Source organism: Cydia splendana, chromosome 5 (genome assembly GCF_910591565.1).
Source record: "Cydia splendana chromosome 5, ilCydSple1.2, whole genome shotgun sequence".
Classification (NCBI taxonomy): domain Eukaryota; kingdom Metazoa; phylum Arthropoda; class Insecta; order Lepidoptera; family Tortricidae; genus Cydia; species Cydia splendana.
Genome location: NC_085964.1, coordinates 2,291,243 through 2,310,400, shown reverse-complemented (window position 1 = coordinate 2,310,400; position 19,158 = coordinate 2,291,243). Strand labels below are relative to the sequence as shown.

The window sequence follows — 19,158 nt, the reverse complement described above, 5'->3', positions numbered from 1 at the left end:
TGATGACCTAATCGCAACAATTGGCATTGGCACTATTTTTTACGAAAGCGACTCCCATCTGACCTTCCAACGGAAAGGGTAAACTAGGCCTTATTGGGTTTAGCCCGGTTTCCTCACGATGTTTTCCTCCACCGAAAAGCGACTGGTAAATATCAAAAAACAGAACCCTTGTAGGATTGTAGGATAACTCGTGCGTTTGTCATTTGTCATCACAGCCTATTGGCTACGAAAGTACTGGACCAATTAAATTGAACTGGTATTTGCAAACTGAAATTAAAAATGCAAAACTTATTGTGAGACTCTTAGGGCCACTTGCACTATCCCACTAAGAGCGGTTTCGCACTACGTCCGATCCGAATCCGATCCGAAACCGTGAAAAGGTAACTTTGTTATGAATTGTGTAAATGTACGGAAACCTTGGAACGCGTGTCTGACTCGAACTTGACCGGGTTTTATCCATACTGACGAACTTGGGTATTCCAAAGATTGTGCGAATTTGCTATTAAAAAGATAACCTCTGCCCCATAAACCCGGTGTTGATAGTGAGTAGATATAACGGGTGTGCGAGGGCAGCTCATTTATACCTACATTATAGTGATAAGACGGTCCACGAATTGTAGGTACAAGATTAATTACGTAAGTACTTTACATAAATATTTCAAATGTCCCATTTTAGGTTATTGTGTCTTATTTTGTTCACGGGTAAGTTGGACCAAGCTAACTCCGCATTGTATATTTGGAATAAGTAACAAAGTGTAGAATTGTCATCCTTAATGTCGAATCAATAACATTTTTTTTTAATTTAGTTATATTGCCTATAATGACATTAACAGGTCTAACGCGATTTTATTTATATGAGCCTAGAGTGTCCCACTGCTGGGCAAAGGCCTCCCTCCTCCTCTTCCACGTATCCCGGTTTTGACCGGTCTCTCACCCAGTTCCTATCATAGGCGCCAAGGTCATCTCGCCAACGACCAACAGCTCTTCCAGGCACTTCCTGTTCGTCTTGCGACCTCCTTGTCCTGTCGTGCCTGGAAAGAGACTATTTGGCCCAGGTAAATGTATTCTTGGACATATGACATTTCCTCTCCATCCACTACCACTTTTCTTTTTGGGCTGTTAGTCATGAGCTTGGTCTTTGACATGTTCATCATTAATCCTACCTCAAGGCTTGCCCTGCTTAGGTCTTGTACAGTGCCGGATTTACCACTAGGCTGAGTAGGCTGAAGCCTAGGGCGGCAGATTTTAGAGGGCGGCAAGTTTGGGTCAAAAAAATATTTTATTTGCTGTTCAGATAGGCTTGACCAGAATTTTGCCGCTCCCCTATTTATTTGTAAAATTTTAATAACAAGCATTATTTGTCGATTTTGCCGCCCTCTGTCATGTCAAGATATTGAGACAGATAGACGGCCGGACGGACAACAAAGTGATCCTATATGGGTTCCGATATGAAGTACGGAACTCTAAAAATGTACCATTTTCTATCAAATTACGCTATTTGTATCGAAAAAATTTCGATAAAAATTATTTACGAACATTATTTTATTTGTGACCCATGCTCACAGCTCAACTACTATACGGCTCATATGCGTCTACCGGACAAAAAGCTAGCGATCCATTTGTATAGCATAGTCACTCAAGCAGACTCGATGCCAGACCCGACCGAACTTCTTAGCTATATCCAGCCTGACTGCCAATGCCTCACCTTGATTCTCAATGGCCAAAACCCAGCGGTACCCACCGGTCGCCGATCAGATCAAGAAAATATAAAGAGGTCGCATCGTCATTGAGTGACAAAAACGGCCCATATAAATCTGTATCTAGAATAGTAACATCACCTTATCTGCATTTTAATATGACTATGGTGCGTTGTACAGTCGCCATCAGATATATCAGAACGGCCAAGGCGCTCACAAATATCTGAACACGCCTCTATTGTCAAGGCGTTAGGGCGCGTGTTCAGATATTATGAACACCTTGGCCGCTCCGATATATCTGATGGCGACTGTACTGTTAAATTAAACGCCTCTGGTTGGAAAGTACTTTAAAAAGCTATAAGCGAGATGGATAGGGGCGGCAAAATCGGCATAGCCTACGGGCGGCAAATGTCTAAATCCGGCACTGGTCTTGTAGCATGCAACCGAGCTCCGTAGCTGTACGGCTACCACCAGTTTTGACATTGACATAACGCTCACGTTTACGTAACTTACTTTCTATGCATCTCGCTCACACTGGCATATTAGTGCAAGCGAGATGTACAGAAAGTAAATTACGTAGACGTGAGCGTTATGTCAACGTCAAAACTGGTGGTAGCCGTACTGAAGAGGAAAACAAAACTATGTCGTCAGCGAAACGGAGATTTGTTAATCGCCGTCCACCGATCCCCTTGTTCTCCCATCCAGCCGCCAGCTTCCTAAATATTTGCTCAAGGGAACTACAGTATTAGTGAACAGCTTGAGCGATAGCGGGTAACCTTAAATTTCATTATTTTACCTTTTATCCGACATTTCAGCCAGGTTAGGTTTCACTAGCTGTCGAATAAAAGGTAAAATAATAGAATTTAATCGCGTTACACCCGTAAATCCCGTAATACATACAAAATATTGAGTTATATATACCTATATACATCGCTGGGATTCGTGTTTTTTTCTGCGCCGATTGAGTTGGATTTACATCGGCATCGTTTTGTCGATTGGAGTATGCATACGTTTTAAAATCCTTGCAACTTGTTGATTATTGATATTTATTTATTTAGAAATTTAATTCAGGCAACAAGGCCCATATCACAAATACCTTACAGACTAATATATATATATATTTTATAAACTAAAAACTAAACACTATTTAGTCGACAAAACAGCGTGGCTCCGTTGCATCGGCTGCTCTTGTGTCCCGGAACCTCCGAAACACGACACCTTTCGGCCAGAAGTCTGCACACTCGATGGTCCCCTGCAGCGGTCGCGGCACGCGCACCACAAAAGAGTTGAAGTGCACGACCGATATGACCGACGATACGACCTACATAGAACATACAATCGGCTCGATTCGGAAAATGAATTAGATTTCTACTAGACTTCAACAAGTTACGATACGGATAATTTAAAGATATTTGTAAGATAGATATGTCAAATTTGACGTTTCCGCGATTTTGAAGGTCCTCTTGAACGATTTCGACAAGTTATGACTTAGATATCCAAGTCACATCTAGTCGATATCTAATGTAGATCTAGTTGATCTCTAAATCGTCTCAAGATCTTGTGATTATCTCGAAATCTGAATAGGCCTGAATGTATCTTACGACTCTTACGAGCAACTATTAAGCGCTCCGATTACTGAGAATAAGCTCCTGCATATATCATATTCAATTGACATGGCTCTGTCAATAATATTATCAACAAAATACTATTCATAATCATAAATAATAATTATATAGTACTCGTATTTACCTACAGGGTGTCAGTACGCAACCAGCAGTCCCGTGACCGTCACGGAGTACGAGTACGTACGCGAGGCGGACGCGTGGCTGCGCCTGCACATCGTGCCCGCTGCCTGGTCAGACGCCGCCGTGCACTGCCAACTCGAAGGTGAGTTTTTTGTAACATGTTTTCATTTTCGATTCAAGCTTTTATCACTGCAGCAAAAGCTTGTACAAAGCCTTACAGAAGCGTGCACGCTCGACGCTGATGCCTCAAATGTATGACATTTGGCGAGCGTACTTTCCCTGGCCGGCACTATACATTGTAATAATTACGAAATAACAAAATTATCAAGACGAAATACCTGATAGAAGGTCTTCTCCACAATGACCGTAAACTGCGTTTTACAGATGGTGTGTTGGCATCTCCCACGTCCAGCGCAATTGCGTGGACGATGCTGAACGTGATGGACAAGCACAAACTGGCTTTGAACAGCGTGTTCATCGGAGCAACGAGCCTATTATCCAAAGGAAACTTTAAATCGTTGGACGGTAAATGGATTAAATAGCCGATTTTGAACTCCTCTCTTAAGTAGGTAACCTGAATTCTCATTTTTGTCGTTATACTCCATTTGCAGTGTCGTGGTCAACTGCTCACATCAGGCACAGATGTTGCTTACCGTACGATCGTAAGCGTATGTAACATGAATTGCGTGGTAAAAAATTTGTTGTATGATTGAATAATAAAATAAATAAAAAATAAATAATTTTGCCTATAAGTATTCGTCCCACTGCTGGGCACAGGCCTCCTCTCAAGCACGATACAGTTTGGCTGGTTCAGGCGGAGTATGTCACTTTCTTAGGACGTCACATTCTGAGGACGTCACATTCTGAGTTCGTCACTTTCTGAGTACGTCACTTTATGAGAACGCCACTTTCTGAGGACGTCACTTTCTGAGTTCGTCACTTTCTGAGTACGTCACTTTCTGAGTTCGTCACTTTCTGAGTACGTCACTTTCTGAGTTCGTCACTTTCTGAGTACGTCACTTTCTGAGAACGCCACTTTCTGAGTACGTCACTTTCTGAGGACGTCACTTTCTGAGATCGCCACTTTCTGAGGACGTCACTTTCTGAGTACGTCACGTTTTTAGCATAGGTACGATATCATCATCATCATCATATTTCCAAGCAGATGAAGTCGCGGGTCGAAGCTAGCGCAACATATTATCTACAGTCCGTTAACTCTCAGAATGACCTTCGGATTTTAGAAAGATACATCGGGTATCGGCGGTAGCACGCGAAGGTGATACTGTTGTTCTGCTTTCTTACTCACTCGCAAGAAGTTAGGGATACCTATTGTCTCAATGTAAAACAAGCCCTAATTTAATGACGTTATGCTTAATATTTGGTTGATGACTATATTGCTATTTGACTTTTTGTCATAATCTAAATAAAATAGAATCAGAATTTGAAAGCAGAACGTCACACCGTCATTTACTACTTCTCGCTGAAATTATACAGAGTGGTAATAATAACAGGCATATTTTTTTGTAGGTAAGTATATTATTTATACATAGTTTGTGTTTTTTTTATTTAATCTCTAGTTTTAATTAAAATTTACTTTAACATAAAAAAATAAATTAAAACAAAAATTTTAAATTTAATTTGTAAATAATTATACAGTAGGTACTTAAAAGTCACATATTTTAATATGAATCTAAATATTTACCTACTAGTTATGGTGGTATTAACTAATCTATACAGGGTGGTACAATCCTCGATGTCCAAAATTTTTAAGTGAAAACTTCTTTAGCGGCGCTGTGCACTTTTTGTGATGGGGAAAAAATGTTAAACTCGCGACAGGTCACGTGACCGTAAGATTCGTAAGACGTAAGACGGACACGTGACCTGATCGAAAAACTGTTACAATGTCATTGAGTTTTCACTTCTGCCGGCACTCCCGGAGTGCATCCCGTTGTTTTTTTTAGATTCTTCACTACGTGGGCTATCAGATTACTAATTTGGGAACTTTCCACCTCGATTCCTTTGACCGGTGACTCTGTCAAATTATGACTATTGTCACTTTTTTTTTAAAAAAACTTAGGGACTAGCAGTTTCTAAAATAACCAAAAGTCGTTGAACTCGCATGTTTATTTTAATTAGGTAAAATCTAAACTTGACCTGCTTGAACGTAAAACTTTGACTTTTGTCTTTTTTTCCAACTCGCAGCCAAGTGAGGATGCTGATTTTTTTAGCAACTGCGTCGTTTGTAAAGGATTATGTTATAAAAAGAAACATTCAAAAAAGTTCAATAGTTTTTTTAAATAAATTAATTGGTTCGGGCCGGAATTTCTTAACAAAAGTTAAAAGTTCAAAAATTCATAACTCGAAAACTACGACAAACCGGCTAACATACATATTCTATAATTGAATTGAGGAATCTAAAAAAAAATTTGGACGTTGTGGTATAGACCACCCTGTATAGTTTTGAGTGTTGGATTGCAAGTTGCAACTAAATTAGTACGACGCTGTCATTTTCTATTACGCGAATACGTCCGATTTTACCCGAAAAACGAAGTTCATTCTGAGAGTTAACGGCCTGTAAGTGGTCAAACAAATTTTTTCATTAAATAAGAACAATAAAAACTACACTCATCCTTTTCTTTTGGGTGCTAGTACTAGTGTAAGACAAAGATAGTATGTTTATCTCTGTCTATGTTTGAAATGAAACAGTCATTTGACAAACTTTATAACTAAATCAGCGATGTCAAATCGGCGACATGATAGATTTTTATTGTCAGGCTAAAAGTACAATGTTATATTAATTTAAAAATTCATCGTGTAACCTATATAGGAAGAAAACAAACAAATAAATTACATTAAATATATGCAGAACATGAGAACTATGAGAGTATGGATCACTTCATACGCAGAAGTGATTGATGGCTGAACATATATTCTAAATATGCCGTTGCCGATATGAAGAAAAAATCCTTTGACGCCTATTCTCCACAGGTTACACGAGAAGAAATATTGTCTGAACCAAAACTGCAAGAGCTGAATTTTATACGCAGATATCCAAAATTTACACTATCATCAGCATAGAGTTCTAGGTCCATGATCATCAGAAAAAAAGACGTGAGTTTATGGAGACATGACAGAAGACGCGGTATGTTGAAGAATATGTTGTCACGAAAGGAGCGGCAGTCCGTTTAAATGTAAATATGTGGGAATGACCTTCTACTGGTGTCAGCGAGCTTGCCATGATACCTTCACCAGCTAATCACAGCGGCGAATGATAAAATCATGGTTCCTACTGTGCGAAACATTTATGTGTATTCAATCGAAGCTGTTGCCGGCCTAACTCCAATCTGTGGTTAATGTTTTGCTGCTTGTAGTTTCTAAGTATTCTGAATTAAATAATGTTTTAAACATAATTAGATTGTTTTTTTAATATTTATTTCTCTATTTTTCACTTTATTGCACGAAACATAGGACATTTTGCCAAATGGAATTCTCTACCAGTCAGGCGTAAGGCAAACAGAGATTGGTATTGGTATGTAGGATATAAAAGCGACCGCATGTCGAACAGCTAATCTGGTTGCTGGCAGTATACATTTTTCGTGCAGGTATATTATACTGTTAAATCGTACCTATGCTAAAAAACGCGACGTACTCAGAAAGTGACGTCCTCAGAAAGTGGCGTTCTCAGAAAGTAACGTCCTCAGAAAGCGACGTACTCAGAAAGTGGCGTTCTCAGAAAGTGACGTACTCAGAAAGTGATGTACTCAGAAAGTGGCGTTCTCAGAATGTGACGTCCTAAGAAAGTGACGAACTCAGAAAGTGACGTCCTCAGAAAGTGGCGTTCTCAGAAAGTGACGTACTCAGAAAGTGACGAACTCAGAATGTGACGTCCTCAGAATGTGACGTCCTAAGAAAGTGACATACTCCGCCTGAACCGTTTGGCTATAGTCCCCACGCTAGCCCAATGCGGGCTAGGGACTTCACATACCTATTATAGTAGGTACCTTTGAATTTCTTCGCGGATGTATCCAGGTTTCCTCACGATGTTTTCCTTCACCGAAAAGCTAGTGGCAAATATCAAATGACATTCCGTACATAAGTTCCGAAAAACTCATTGTTACGAGCCAGGATTTGAACCCACGACCTCCGAATAAATATACTTAGACAAATGTATGTAAAGATGGGAGTGAACGAAATGTTATTTACTTATCAACGATTTGCTTTTCTAAAAGAAAATTCTTTTGACAGGAGAGAATCTCGCTGACAGCTTGGAGTGGGCCTGGGGTGAGCCGGACAATGCCGACGACGCCGAGGACTGCCTGGCGCTGACCGGCGCGGGCACGCTGGCCGACGTCAACTGCGCTAGAGTGCTGCCCTACTTTTGCCGCAAGACCGTCCACAACTGCTCCTCCGACAATGAAATCACAAGTCCCACACCTGAGCTGGGAACATGCAACGATCGTAATATTATTATTCCCTGACTGTGCTGTAATACCATCAGCTGCCGTCATAAGTATTCACCTGACCGAGTATGTCAACGTTGACTAAATTTGTCCCGGCTAATTTTTTTTTATTATTATTATTTATTTATTCCTTAAATTAACATTTACAGTCAAGCTACACATGTTAAAAGGAGTGACATTATATAAACACTGAGAGTAAGATTTTAGTTAAGTGCTAACTATACATTAATTGAGCTCGGCGTCGCTATTGACTCCAGGTATCGGCTACTAACTGACAAAAAACTAGGTTCCGTGCATTGGAATATGTCAGGTTCGCTGTCGCTGTCCAATATATCGTTCAGGAGAGACAATGCGTGGTGCAGCGGTGAGTGGGATAATGCCCGGGTCCGCGCCGCCGGGACTGCAAACAGCGCGCGGCGACGAGGGCGCAGCTGAATACTGCTGTGGACAGGTACTCGAAACGGTACAAGTGCTAGCAACTGAGGGTTATGTATTTGGCCACGGATTAGGAGATAAAAATATCTTACGAGTGCCACATTTCTTCTGGCCTCGAGGGTGGTGTAGTTAACCATTCCGAGAATATATAGACTAGGGTACATGTATGGATAGTAACCATAAGTTTTATTATATAGATGACGAATGAACGATTTCTGGACCCTCTCCAACATAAGTGTGTAGTGTTGTTCATGGGGACTCCAAATTATCGCATTCGTCTCAAGTCGGCTTCGTACATACGCGTTGTACAGTATTCTAAGTGCATTCTGTGTACTGAAAGATTTTGATTGGCGGATTACGAAACCTAGGCATTTTCTTGCAACCTTACAGGCGCTGACAATGTGGTCATTGAATGTGAGCTGTTGATCGAATATTGTGCCAAGAATATTGTGCTAATGGAAGCCTGGGGCCCGCTTGGCAACTAATCCCAAGAATTTACGTAGGCACTAGTTTTACGAAAGCAAATGCCATCTGACCCTGAGCAATTGAGCATGCTTCCTGCAAAATCCACAAGTGAGGTGGTATGAGATTCAAGGGAGGTCAGTGCATAAACAGAGAAAAAGAACACAAGTATTTATATGCGAAGGCCGAAGGCCGAGGATCCGGGAGCAGGAGGTCCGGGAAAGGCTCGTATCTAAATTAAAAGGCCGAAGGCCCATCACCGCGTAGGGCCATAGCCCCAAAATACTTATCACTTTAAAAATATATTTTAATTTGTCAGGGTCTGACTACAAATGGGAGGCCAGCACCAGCAGCTGCTACAAGTTCCACGGCGTATCGAAACAATGGCGCCTCGCCCTGGCCACGTGCCACGCCGAGGGCGGACATCTGGCCGTCATCAACAGCGACACCGAGTCGGCTGTTCTCAAGAACCTTTACAATAACAACACAGACACAATCACCGGTGCGGATCAAGCAAAACATGCATTAATTGGCTTCAGCAAATATGATGATGGCGCGTGGGCAACTGTATTTGGTGAGTGAGAATAGGTAATCCCTATTGTTGATACGTTTTACTCAGGGATGTTGCGAATATCCGCATCCGCAACCGCGGAACTACCGCATTATTTTCAAAATCCGCATCCGCATAAAATCGATGCGGAGCTTAAAGCGGATGCGGATGTCGAACAAGTCGGTACAGGAACGTCTTAGCGGCAGCGTAAGTGCTAATAGGTAATTTCGTCATTACCTATAATGAAATCAAAACCAAAATATTACTTTGCTAATCCGCGAAAAGATAACGTGCTAGTCAATCAGTGCTATATAACCCGTTATACTTACTTGCGTATTTTTTTACATGCCATTAATGTTCCCACCCTCCCACCTCAAAAATAAATACGCAAAAAAATATAACAAACCACCACCAAAAAAACAATACACGAAACCGGGAGGGTGGGAACATTAATTTCATGTAAAAAAATACGCAAGTAAGTATAACGGATTAGCACTGATTGACTAGCACGTTATCTTTTCGCGGATTGGCAAAGTAATATTTTGGTTTTGATTAATATGGATTTCCGTAAAGTAACGCCTGATTCCATTCACTATAACGAAATCGTCTAGACCCAGAAAAGTCGGCCAAGTTACTGTTTATTTAATATAACGCACCTTCTTGCTTCTTGCTCAAATACTAAAAATTCGTTTTTTTTAAATAAAAAATATTAAAATGTAATATTTGACGTTTTTAAGTAGCTAATCTTGACATCCGCATCCGCGGATGTGAGCCTTCAAATATCAGCATCCGCGGATGTCAAAAAATCTGCATCCGCAACATCCCTGGTTTTACTGCTGGGCACAAGTGAGGATGACTCAAGCTAGGACGGTCCGGGTCCGACACTTCATTTTCTATACATAGCCGCGGTGTACCAGATGCTTTCTTCACCTCATTATCTACTACTATTAGCTGGTTTGGTAGTGCACCTTGCATTTTGTGACTATTCGCTGAAACTTGGCACAGTTGATTCTTAACTGGTCATGAGCAGATACAGACCGGGAGCCGACGAGAACCACCTCTCATTTAGTGGGGGGGAGGGGGGAAGCTCGACGCTGCGGCGCTTCACTTGGAGCAGCATTTCTCTAAAACTATACCTATTAGGTCATGTAATATATCATTTTCGGATAAATTGAGGATGAGGAATCTATTTTTAGAACAAAAACAATGCACTTTCTAACAAAAAAAAACAACGGCTTGCACTCCGGGAGTGCCGGCAGAAGTGAAAACTCAACGACATTGTAAATCAAAATATTAATAACATATAGTGCAAAATGTCTGCAGCACTATGTGTAATTGATGTTAACGCCATCTAGCGTTGTATCGTCGCATTACTTGAAACCCCTAAGCACATCACTGTAAGTACTACTGGTACTACAGTTAGGTATATTAATACCAGTTTGAGGGAATCTCACTAGATGGCATTTAAATAAAAAAACAATGACATTGTCCGTCACACATCACGCAAGCGCACTGCGCCGCCTAAATGAAACAGCAGGCTCAGGCATACATTTTCGCCGCGCGGTAGGAAGAGAGGAGAGACGCCTTACGCGGTACGCCTTACGCTGTCTCGAGTTTATCATTTTTTCCCCGCCTCAAAAAGTTCACAGCGCCGCTAAAGAAGTTTTCACTTCAAAAAGAATAAAGTAGAAAAGACTAAAGTAGAATAAATACATAGTTTATTATACAAATCTGTTGATAAATGGGAGATAAAAAATAATATTAAGAGCCAACAGGAGTGGTCATTCCTCCATACAAACGTAGTCCTCGTTTTCCTCCGTGGTTTTTGAAGCTAGAGCAATGATTTTTTCAACACAGATTAATATTGTCAATATCTGTGTCGGACCGTTTTGCTTTTTTTGATATTTTTGTTTTTTAAGGCGCTAGAGCCCTTCAAAAACGGCCAAAATGGCCTAATAGACTATGCCGCAATGAGAGGCGTGGTATTCAAAACTGATATCAATTAGCCAAAAAAGCAAAACGGTCCGACACAGATAATTTCATAATCATTTAGATTTCCAAATTTGGTTACGATTGGTTAAGTTTTGGGGGAGGAAAAAGAGGACTACGAAACCTCGATTTTTGTCATTTTTACGCAGGATTTTTCGCCTCAGCTGCAGTTGTCCCTATCGCACTAATTTTAGGGGCGGAGTCAAGTTTCTAAATACGTACACAGCCAGAAAAGTGATGGGCAATAGTCGACATTTAATGTCGATAATCTAGTGATGTAAGAAGTTATCGATAAACCGTCTTGTGTGAAAATATCTAGATCCTAAGATACAAGGGGTTTTGGGTTGAGAGTAGGGAACACAATTTTGTAGTTATGATATACAATCTATTATGAACTTTTTGATTCTAATATTTCAAATTAGAAATCAAAATCAAAAATATTTTATTGCATGGTTAAAATGGGTTAACAAAATTTTTATAAATAATGGTACGGAACCCTTCGTGTGCGAGTCCGACTTGCACTTCGCCGGTTTTTTTTTAAATTTGTTTTTATGTTTGTGGTGTAATAAAGAATATTTAAGAGTCAGACCAAGAAAAGTCTACAGCAATTTTGATAGCACACGCAGTGCAAGTGTTATTTATATGTCATAATTTCATAGAAGCGACGTTTGAAATAATACTTGCACTGCGTGTTCTATCAAAATCGCTATAGATTTTTCTTGGCCTAACTCTACTTTAAATTACAAAGTAAGGCCTAAATTATAAAATAAGGCCCATCAATGTTTTTTTTTTGTGTTTATTAAACTTGATATTTTGTCTATAGTATTAGCGGACATGGCCTCAAAATTTAAACCCGCTTAAGAATCGGGCCTTATTTCGTGCATTATATACAATACTACCCATTTTTGTGTAGTCATTATTTATACTATAGAAGCATTGTTTGAGTAGCCAATTATTTAAACAGTATTTTTTTAAAGGGCAACGGTGGCAATATTTTAAGGTCTGGATAATAAGATACAGATCTTAATAAGGATATCAATGTAAGTGAATGTTACCATGACTACCAAACAAACAAATGTGATAGAATTTGCCAGCTGGCATTGTAACATTCAGACAGTTACCTATGTACCTAATCTGAAATATGAATAAATTAGTAATATTTTAAACAGGAAAGTAAATCGAATTTTGGCCTTTTGCTGGACACAATCACAATAGTAATTTGTTTTACAAGAGGGCAAAGTTTATCGCCACCGGTTGATGCATTTGCAGCACCAATGGTAGAAAATGCAAGCTCATCATCAACTGCATAATCGACGTTTGATATGACTATTGAATCCGAGCTTTTTGATCATGAATCATGATAAAACAAAATTTTAGAAGGTCGCAGAATAGTGGATTTAAAATATTTATTTTCTGTGATCTCAAATATCAGGCACGATCATACAAATTGTACATTTGCTGATCTTGCCTTTGTCATTGAAAGACGTAAGGGTTTACACAGAGAATATATATTTAAGTGTAATATGTGCAAAAAAAAGGAAACGATACACTCTGAAGACCCAAAAAGAAAATGTTAGTAAATACTGCTCCTCCCCATGGTTACTTGGTTCCTTATTCAACCTACCTGAAATTAAACGAGTAGGTTAGTAAATTATATCATTTTACATTATAAAGTTAAATGTTTAGGTATCTCAATCACTTACTCACTGGTGGACATGGACGCAAAATTTTTGCCCATCTACTTATCTATCTTAAAAAAATGAAATTTTGAAAGTTAGCACGCTTAAAGTTCGTTTTTTTTGCATTAAGGTAACAGATTTTGACATGTCTTATTAAAAATTACCATTGAAAAATAAGTCATAGCAAATATGTTAGAATTATAAATCATATTAATCATATTAATGAGCAAGAGCACCCTAAACCGGCGAGCGTGTATGAGGAATGTTATGAATGTGAAGGAAGCGAAAGTGGTATGTCAGGATCGTAGCAAGTGGAAATCCGTGGTCTCTGCCTACCCCTCCGGGAAATAGGCGTGATTGTATGTATGTATGTATGTATGTATTAATCATATACTTTTTTATATTCTTTTGCTTTCATAAGTAATATAAACTAATTTTTGAAAGCGTTTTTCAATAATTATTAATAAAAAGACACGTCATGATTGTTTACCTTCTTTCTAATGCTAAAAGATAACGAACTATAATAACCGGGCCTTATTTGGTACAGAACCTTGATTTGATAGGTACATCGGATATTCTGGGCCCCTGAGTTTGTTACGTAAAGGACAAAATGGTGACATGTGGTTAGAGCTGATACTGTTAAACTAGTGGTTCTGTGCGCTAAGTATAAAAAATAAGCTTCAGCGAACTCATTAAGCCTAGAAAAAACCCTACACCCTACTGCCACTTAAGTCAGTCTTGAGTCTTTGAATCAATTTCCGTAGTAGTACTACTACTACTAAGGTACTAGGAGGTAATAAGGCCTATAGTAGGTATAATAAGGCCTACCTGAAAAATAATGTTCTTACAACAGTGTAACCGTGTTAGTTATTTGAGTAACATATATGTAAAGTGATACAATTAAAAGCTAACAGCAAACCAGTACATAAATTATATCTTATGTACTTCTTATGAATTACACTCTTATAAAGGTTTCGGCTAATTACGCTTAATTACTTGAATAAAGGTAGATGAATTGCGTGCGGTCCAATAGGTAACCACAACTCACGGAGTCCAAAACAATAAGCTGATCAGCAAAGTCAAGTAAACAAAGCCAAGTCACAGTAGTAGAAAGATTATCGAGTTCCGTAAACGTAAGCCGGGTCAAAAAATTCAATCGCAACACAGTAAGTAATAAGTGAACGCCTCGTGGCAGTAACGCACGAAAAATAACATTGCAAATTGTCGGCAATGAGGCGCGCGCGGGTGCAAGCGTACGCATCTGTGTGCGTGCATTACACACACAAATACAGTCTCTCACGCCCCGTCAGAGCGACGGGTATATTCAGCTTGAAATCTCAAAATTGACTTTTAGCTCAGCTCCCGTTTCGTCTTAAGCGTGGGTCAGAGTGATCTCAATGCAAAATATTATTAAGATGGGAAAGTTACTTATGATTTGTTCCACAATCGTTTTTTTTTACGATTTCTGTTTCAGATTTCTTATAAAATAAGTGCTACTTTAAGAAATCTGAAACAGATTATTTACGTAAAAGTTGTTTTTTTGCTGTGGGCTGTGGGCATTGAGATCACTCTGACCCACGCTTAATATTATTTTTTATCTCCCATTTATCAACAGATTTGTATAATAAAATATATATATTTTTAAACGTAATGAGTAGCTTTACGACTGTATTTTTTTTCCGATTCCTGCTACACTTTAAAAAAAATAGGTATAGTTTTAGAGAAATGTTGCTCCAAGTGAAGCGCCGCAGTGTCGAACTTCCCTCCCCCCCCCCCCTTGCACTAAATGAGAGGTGGCTCTCGACGTTTCCCGGTCTGTATCTGCTCAAGACAAGCTAACAATCAATTGTGCCAAGTTTCAGCGCATAGTCTGAAAGTGCAAGGTCCCCATACAACGGTGTGCACTAACAAACCAGCTATATATCTATATTCTGTTGAAATAATTATAATTCTACCTAGTAGGTACCTAGATATTAAATTGGCGTCGCGCATTCTTATCTTACTATATATTATTATACCAATGTCAAGTGTCCAACATTGATACCGCCTGATGACTTCAACTGTGACATGCCAATTTGGAGCTATGGCAAGCTAGGACGGTCCGGGTCCGACCCTTCATTTTCTACAGATAGCCGCGGTGTACCAGATGCTTTCTTTAGCTCATTATCTACTAGAGGTTAGGCCAAGAGCCCAGTGGGAATTGGGGGACCCTGAAATGTTTGCGTATCTGTGTAGGTGCGCGTGCTGCGACAGCTGCCACAGAATAAATAATAGTTCTAGGTACGGAAGATTCACTCTCTAACAAAACGCGTCTGTTACGATTACGACAGATATGACCGCTAGGTGGCGCAAGCGCCACGCGCGGCCTATGGCTACGGCTAGCCACCAAAATTGGTGTGGGACGAATGTACTTGTAGCGACGCGACGAAATCGCGGAGTGAGCCACACCTGCCGCTGCTTGAAACCATCGTAAGCGCGGAATTCTGACTGATTTATTTAAAATAGTGAATAGAATCAGGCGTTACTTTGCGGAAATCCATATTAATTAAAACCAAAATATTTATTTTATATTTATTATTTTGCCGGGCGTCAGACCGTCAACAACTCCAGAGGATGCCTCGTAGAGAGGCGAAACACATGTCGAGTATTATTCTTTTGGTGGTGGTTTGTTATATTTATTTGCGTATTTATTTTTGCGGTGGGAGGGTGGGAATATTAATTGCATGTAAAAAATACGCAAGTAAGTATAACGGGTTAGCACTGATTGACTTAGCACGTTATCTTTTCGCGGATAAGCAAAGTAATATTTTGGTTTTAATTTGCTTTATTTAACTTTAAAATCTTTATGTTTATTTCTTTATGATATGTGTGTAATGTGTGATATTTCGGTGGTGCTGTGGGAATTTGCCGAATCCTATATCGGAACAATTAATGCATCAGAAAACTGTTTTTTTTTTTATATTTGTGTAGACATAACATAATTATATTATTATTATTATACGTATGTTGTTGCTATAAATTTAAGGTATGTAGATATGAGCCTTGGCTGTATGAAAATATTTTTTTCTTTTATTTTCGCCAGGCGAGACGCTCACCGAGGCCGGATTCGCGAACTGGGACGAAGGCGAGCCAAGCAACGGCAATGGAGCAGGGAACGAATACTGTGGCTCCATGCACATTAACGGGCTGCTCAATGATGCTTCCTGCTCCAAGAACTCGCCGTTCATTTGCGAAAATACCCCTTCTAAGTTTTAATTATTACTTGTTTACAAATGTCCTATAAACTTAAATAATTTTGTGATATATGTATATATACGATGGATCTATATCTGAATCCCTAAAGTGTTTTCTCCTATCTTTGCATTCCCTACTATTGTTTGTCATAATGATCAGTTGTCCAAACACTAAAAACCCTAATTTTGTTTTCCCTTATGATTGATTACTCATCCTAATGTTATAAAGCATATTTTCTTTTTTGCGAGGGTCACAGTTCTTAACCCTAAGCTAACAGTAAGTTCTAAAAACTAACCATTTTTCAGAACCTTACATTATGGAAAATAATCGTTATGACAATTGATCGTTAGGGCATGTGCCCATTAGGACAAACCAGTTAGGGCAAGTGACTTTAGGACAAACGTTGTTAGGGATTCAGAATACCCATAGGTATAGGATGTGGGTACACCTAGATTATGCTTATAACTTGTGTATAGGGTAGTTGTAGTTTGTGTCTTTAATTAAACGTCCTACGAATCGCATCTAGTGTTTGTACTACTGATACCTAGACTTCCTCATTCCTATTTTCCTGGATTTCACAAACTTCTTTGACCGTTTTTGACACATTACTAACGTACATCACGTATTTTTAGTCACTATCGTCGCGCGACTTGTTTCGGAAAGCGTAGCTGCGCGGCGGACAAAGATTTTTTGAAAATAGTTTAATTTTATTATACAACAATGAAAAACTTTTTAAGTAAATATCTATGTAAAATAAATTAAAAGTTTTTGATTAATAATATACCGACATATAATTTTACTCTTCAAAAAACATGATTGCCGATAAATCACAAAATTCTATAGTATTCTACGTAATAAGTTTTCGTTCTTTAGTCTTTTTTAAATTTGTATAAGCTTGCATTTTATTGTTTTTTAATAAATAAAAGATATATTGGATATTAAAAATTATGAAATCTGTACAGAATAAAGTAATATACAAGAATATATTTTATTTTCATTTCATATCGATTAGCCACGTCAAATAGACGATTTAAGAAAACGTGTTTTTTTTGTAATTGTTTATCATAAATAAAAATTTTCGTTTAGAGTAAGCAAGCTGCTAAGCGGCGTGTTGATAAAATATAATATAAAAAAACAGGCCATGAGCATGTCGGGCCATGCTCAGTGTAGGGTTCCGTAGTTAACCGTCTGTCAAAATAGACTATTTGCCAAAACTCAAAATCTGCTAGACCGATTAGGTTCGCTATATTTTTCCGTGAAAGTCTTTACTAAGCTTTACTTTCACGATTTTTTTCATATTTTTTGGACCCATAGTTCAAAAGTTAGGGGAACTAAAGTGGAAAACACAACTTTATTTATTGGAGATCGATTATTTCCGAAAATACTAAGTTTATCAAAAAATGGTTCTTAAAGACCCTTATTCATTTTTAAAGACCTATCACACGATACCCCACACTATAGGGTTGACGTGAAAAAAAATTTCATCCCCATTTTAATCGGAATTATTTAGTTGTCTGTCTGTCTGTGTGTAATCAAATCTTGCAAGTTACGGCCCTTACGCACTAGCGGTTAACCGCGGGGGCGGCTGGCCAGCCGCTTTTGTAATTTAATATGCAACCGCCTGTGATCGTACGCACTTAACCGCCACAAAATTTCAACCGCGGCGGTTGAATGAAGAGCTGCGGCCCGCTCCGCGGCTGGCCGCCAACTTGTCTATACGCACTGGCGGTTCAGAGTGCGGGGAGCCGCCGATGAGTTTGTAGCCGACGTATTCGTCCACTACAATATTATTTAGCATGCATTTAAAACGTAACAAATATAAGAGCCTCGGTAGAGAGTACCATTTTGTACCATTTGGAGTTGAAACTCTAGGTCCATGGGGTCCCAGCGCGCATAAGTTGTTCGCAGAAATCGCGAAGCGTCTGGTTGACGTAACTGGTGACCGAAGAGCTGGCGGCTACCTCGCACAACGTATCAGCATTGCGATACAGCGAGGAAATGCCGCCAGCATCCTTGGTACAATGCCTCAAGGGCCTATTTTAGATTTAAGCTAGTTATTAATTTAGTTTAGTAGTACCACTGTATATATATTGTATGTAAATAAATGATTAAAAAAAAAAAAGAATAATTTATTAATAATAAAAAATAAAAAACGTAGATTATTTTTTATAGTAAAGCAAGCAAATAACAATTCTTGAAAGCAGCTTGCGAACTGGCCAAATTCGTTGCGTGTTTCTAGTAAAGGATAAATCCAGTATCTTTTTTTATTTTGCTTTCGTTGTTTTAGGTAGTACAAATATAAACACAAGCTACCTCAACGGCGTCCATTTTGTTAATGGACCGAAGATGCCGAGCGGTTCAGCCGCTTAACGCGGTTGTATCGCGGTTTCACCGCAGCTGGCCGCCATAGCGGCCAGCCGCTATATCAACCGCGTCAGGCGGCTGGCCGCTCAAACCAACCGCCTAAGCGGCCAACCGGCAAGTGCGTAAGGGCCCTTAAATTTGATCCACTTCCCGGTTTCCGATTGAGCTGAAATTTTGTATGCATGTATAAATCGGATGACAATGCAATATTATGGTACCATCGAGCTGATCTGATGATGGAGACAGGAGGTGGTCATAGGAACTCTATTATAAAACAACGTAACCTAATTGTGTTAGGGCTTTTTAGAATTGTCTCGATGAGTATTAGTTGTCTGTCATAAGAAAATACAGTCAGCGATAAAAGCTTGTACCAAAAATGAAATTTTTGCCATTAAGTTATTGAAAGAAATTCTTCGAGCTATGTTCATACCACATGTAATTATTTCAGGGGTCGGAAACCGGTATTTGGTCCATACAAAAATACCGGTATTATTACGTTCTTTTTTGTTCTTTGGTTTATAATTTCATTTTTAATGAGACAAT

General features: G+C 39.1%; 1 protein-coding gene across 1 annotated transcript; it reads left to right on the top strand.

The window, feature by feature from the left end:
• The first annotated feature begins 1,855 nt into the window (after positions 1-1,855).
• LOC134790331 (macrophage mannose receptor 1-like) lies at positions 1,856-16,694 on the top strand. The gene is made up of 6 exons (XM_063761100.1): positions 1,856-1,864; positions 3,434-3,584; positions 3,827-3,967; positions 7,688-7,900; positions 9,119-9,373; positions 16,100-16,694. The coding sequence occupies exons 1-6, from the start codon at positions 1,856-1,858 to the stop codon at positions 16,270-16,272; spliced, it is 942 nt and encodes a 313-aa protein (XP_063617170.1). The 3' UTR covers positions 16,273-16,694.
• Positions 16,695-19,158: the final 2,464 nt, after the last annotated feature.

What these genes read in the sequence shown, in the direction of transcription:
- LOC134790331 (XM_063761100.1), top strand. An exon ending in AAACTTTAAATCGTTGGACG is followed by an intron (nt 3,968 to 7,687) that starts GTAAATGGATTA and finishes TTCTTTTGACAG; the next exon opens with GAGAGAATCTCGCTGACAGC. An exon ending in CGCGTGGGCAACTGTATTTG is followed by an intron (nt 9,374 to 16,099) that starts GTGAGTGAGAAT and finishes TATTTTCGCCAG; the next exon opens with GCGAGACGCTCACCGAGGCC.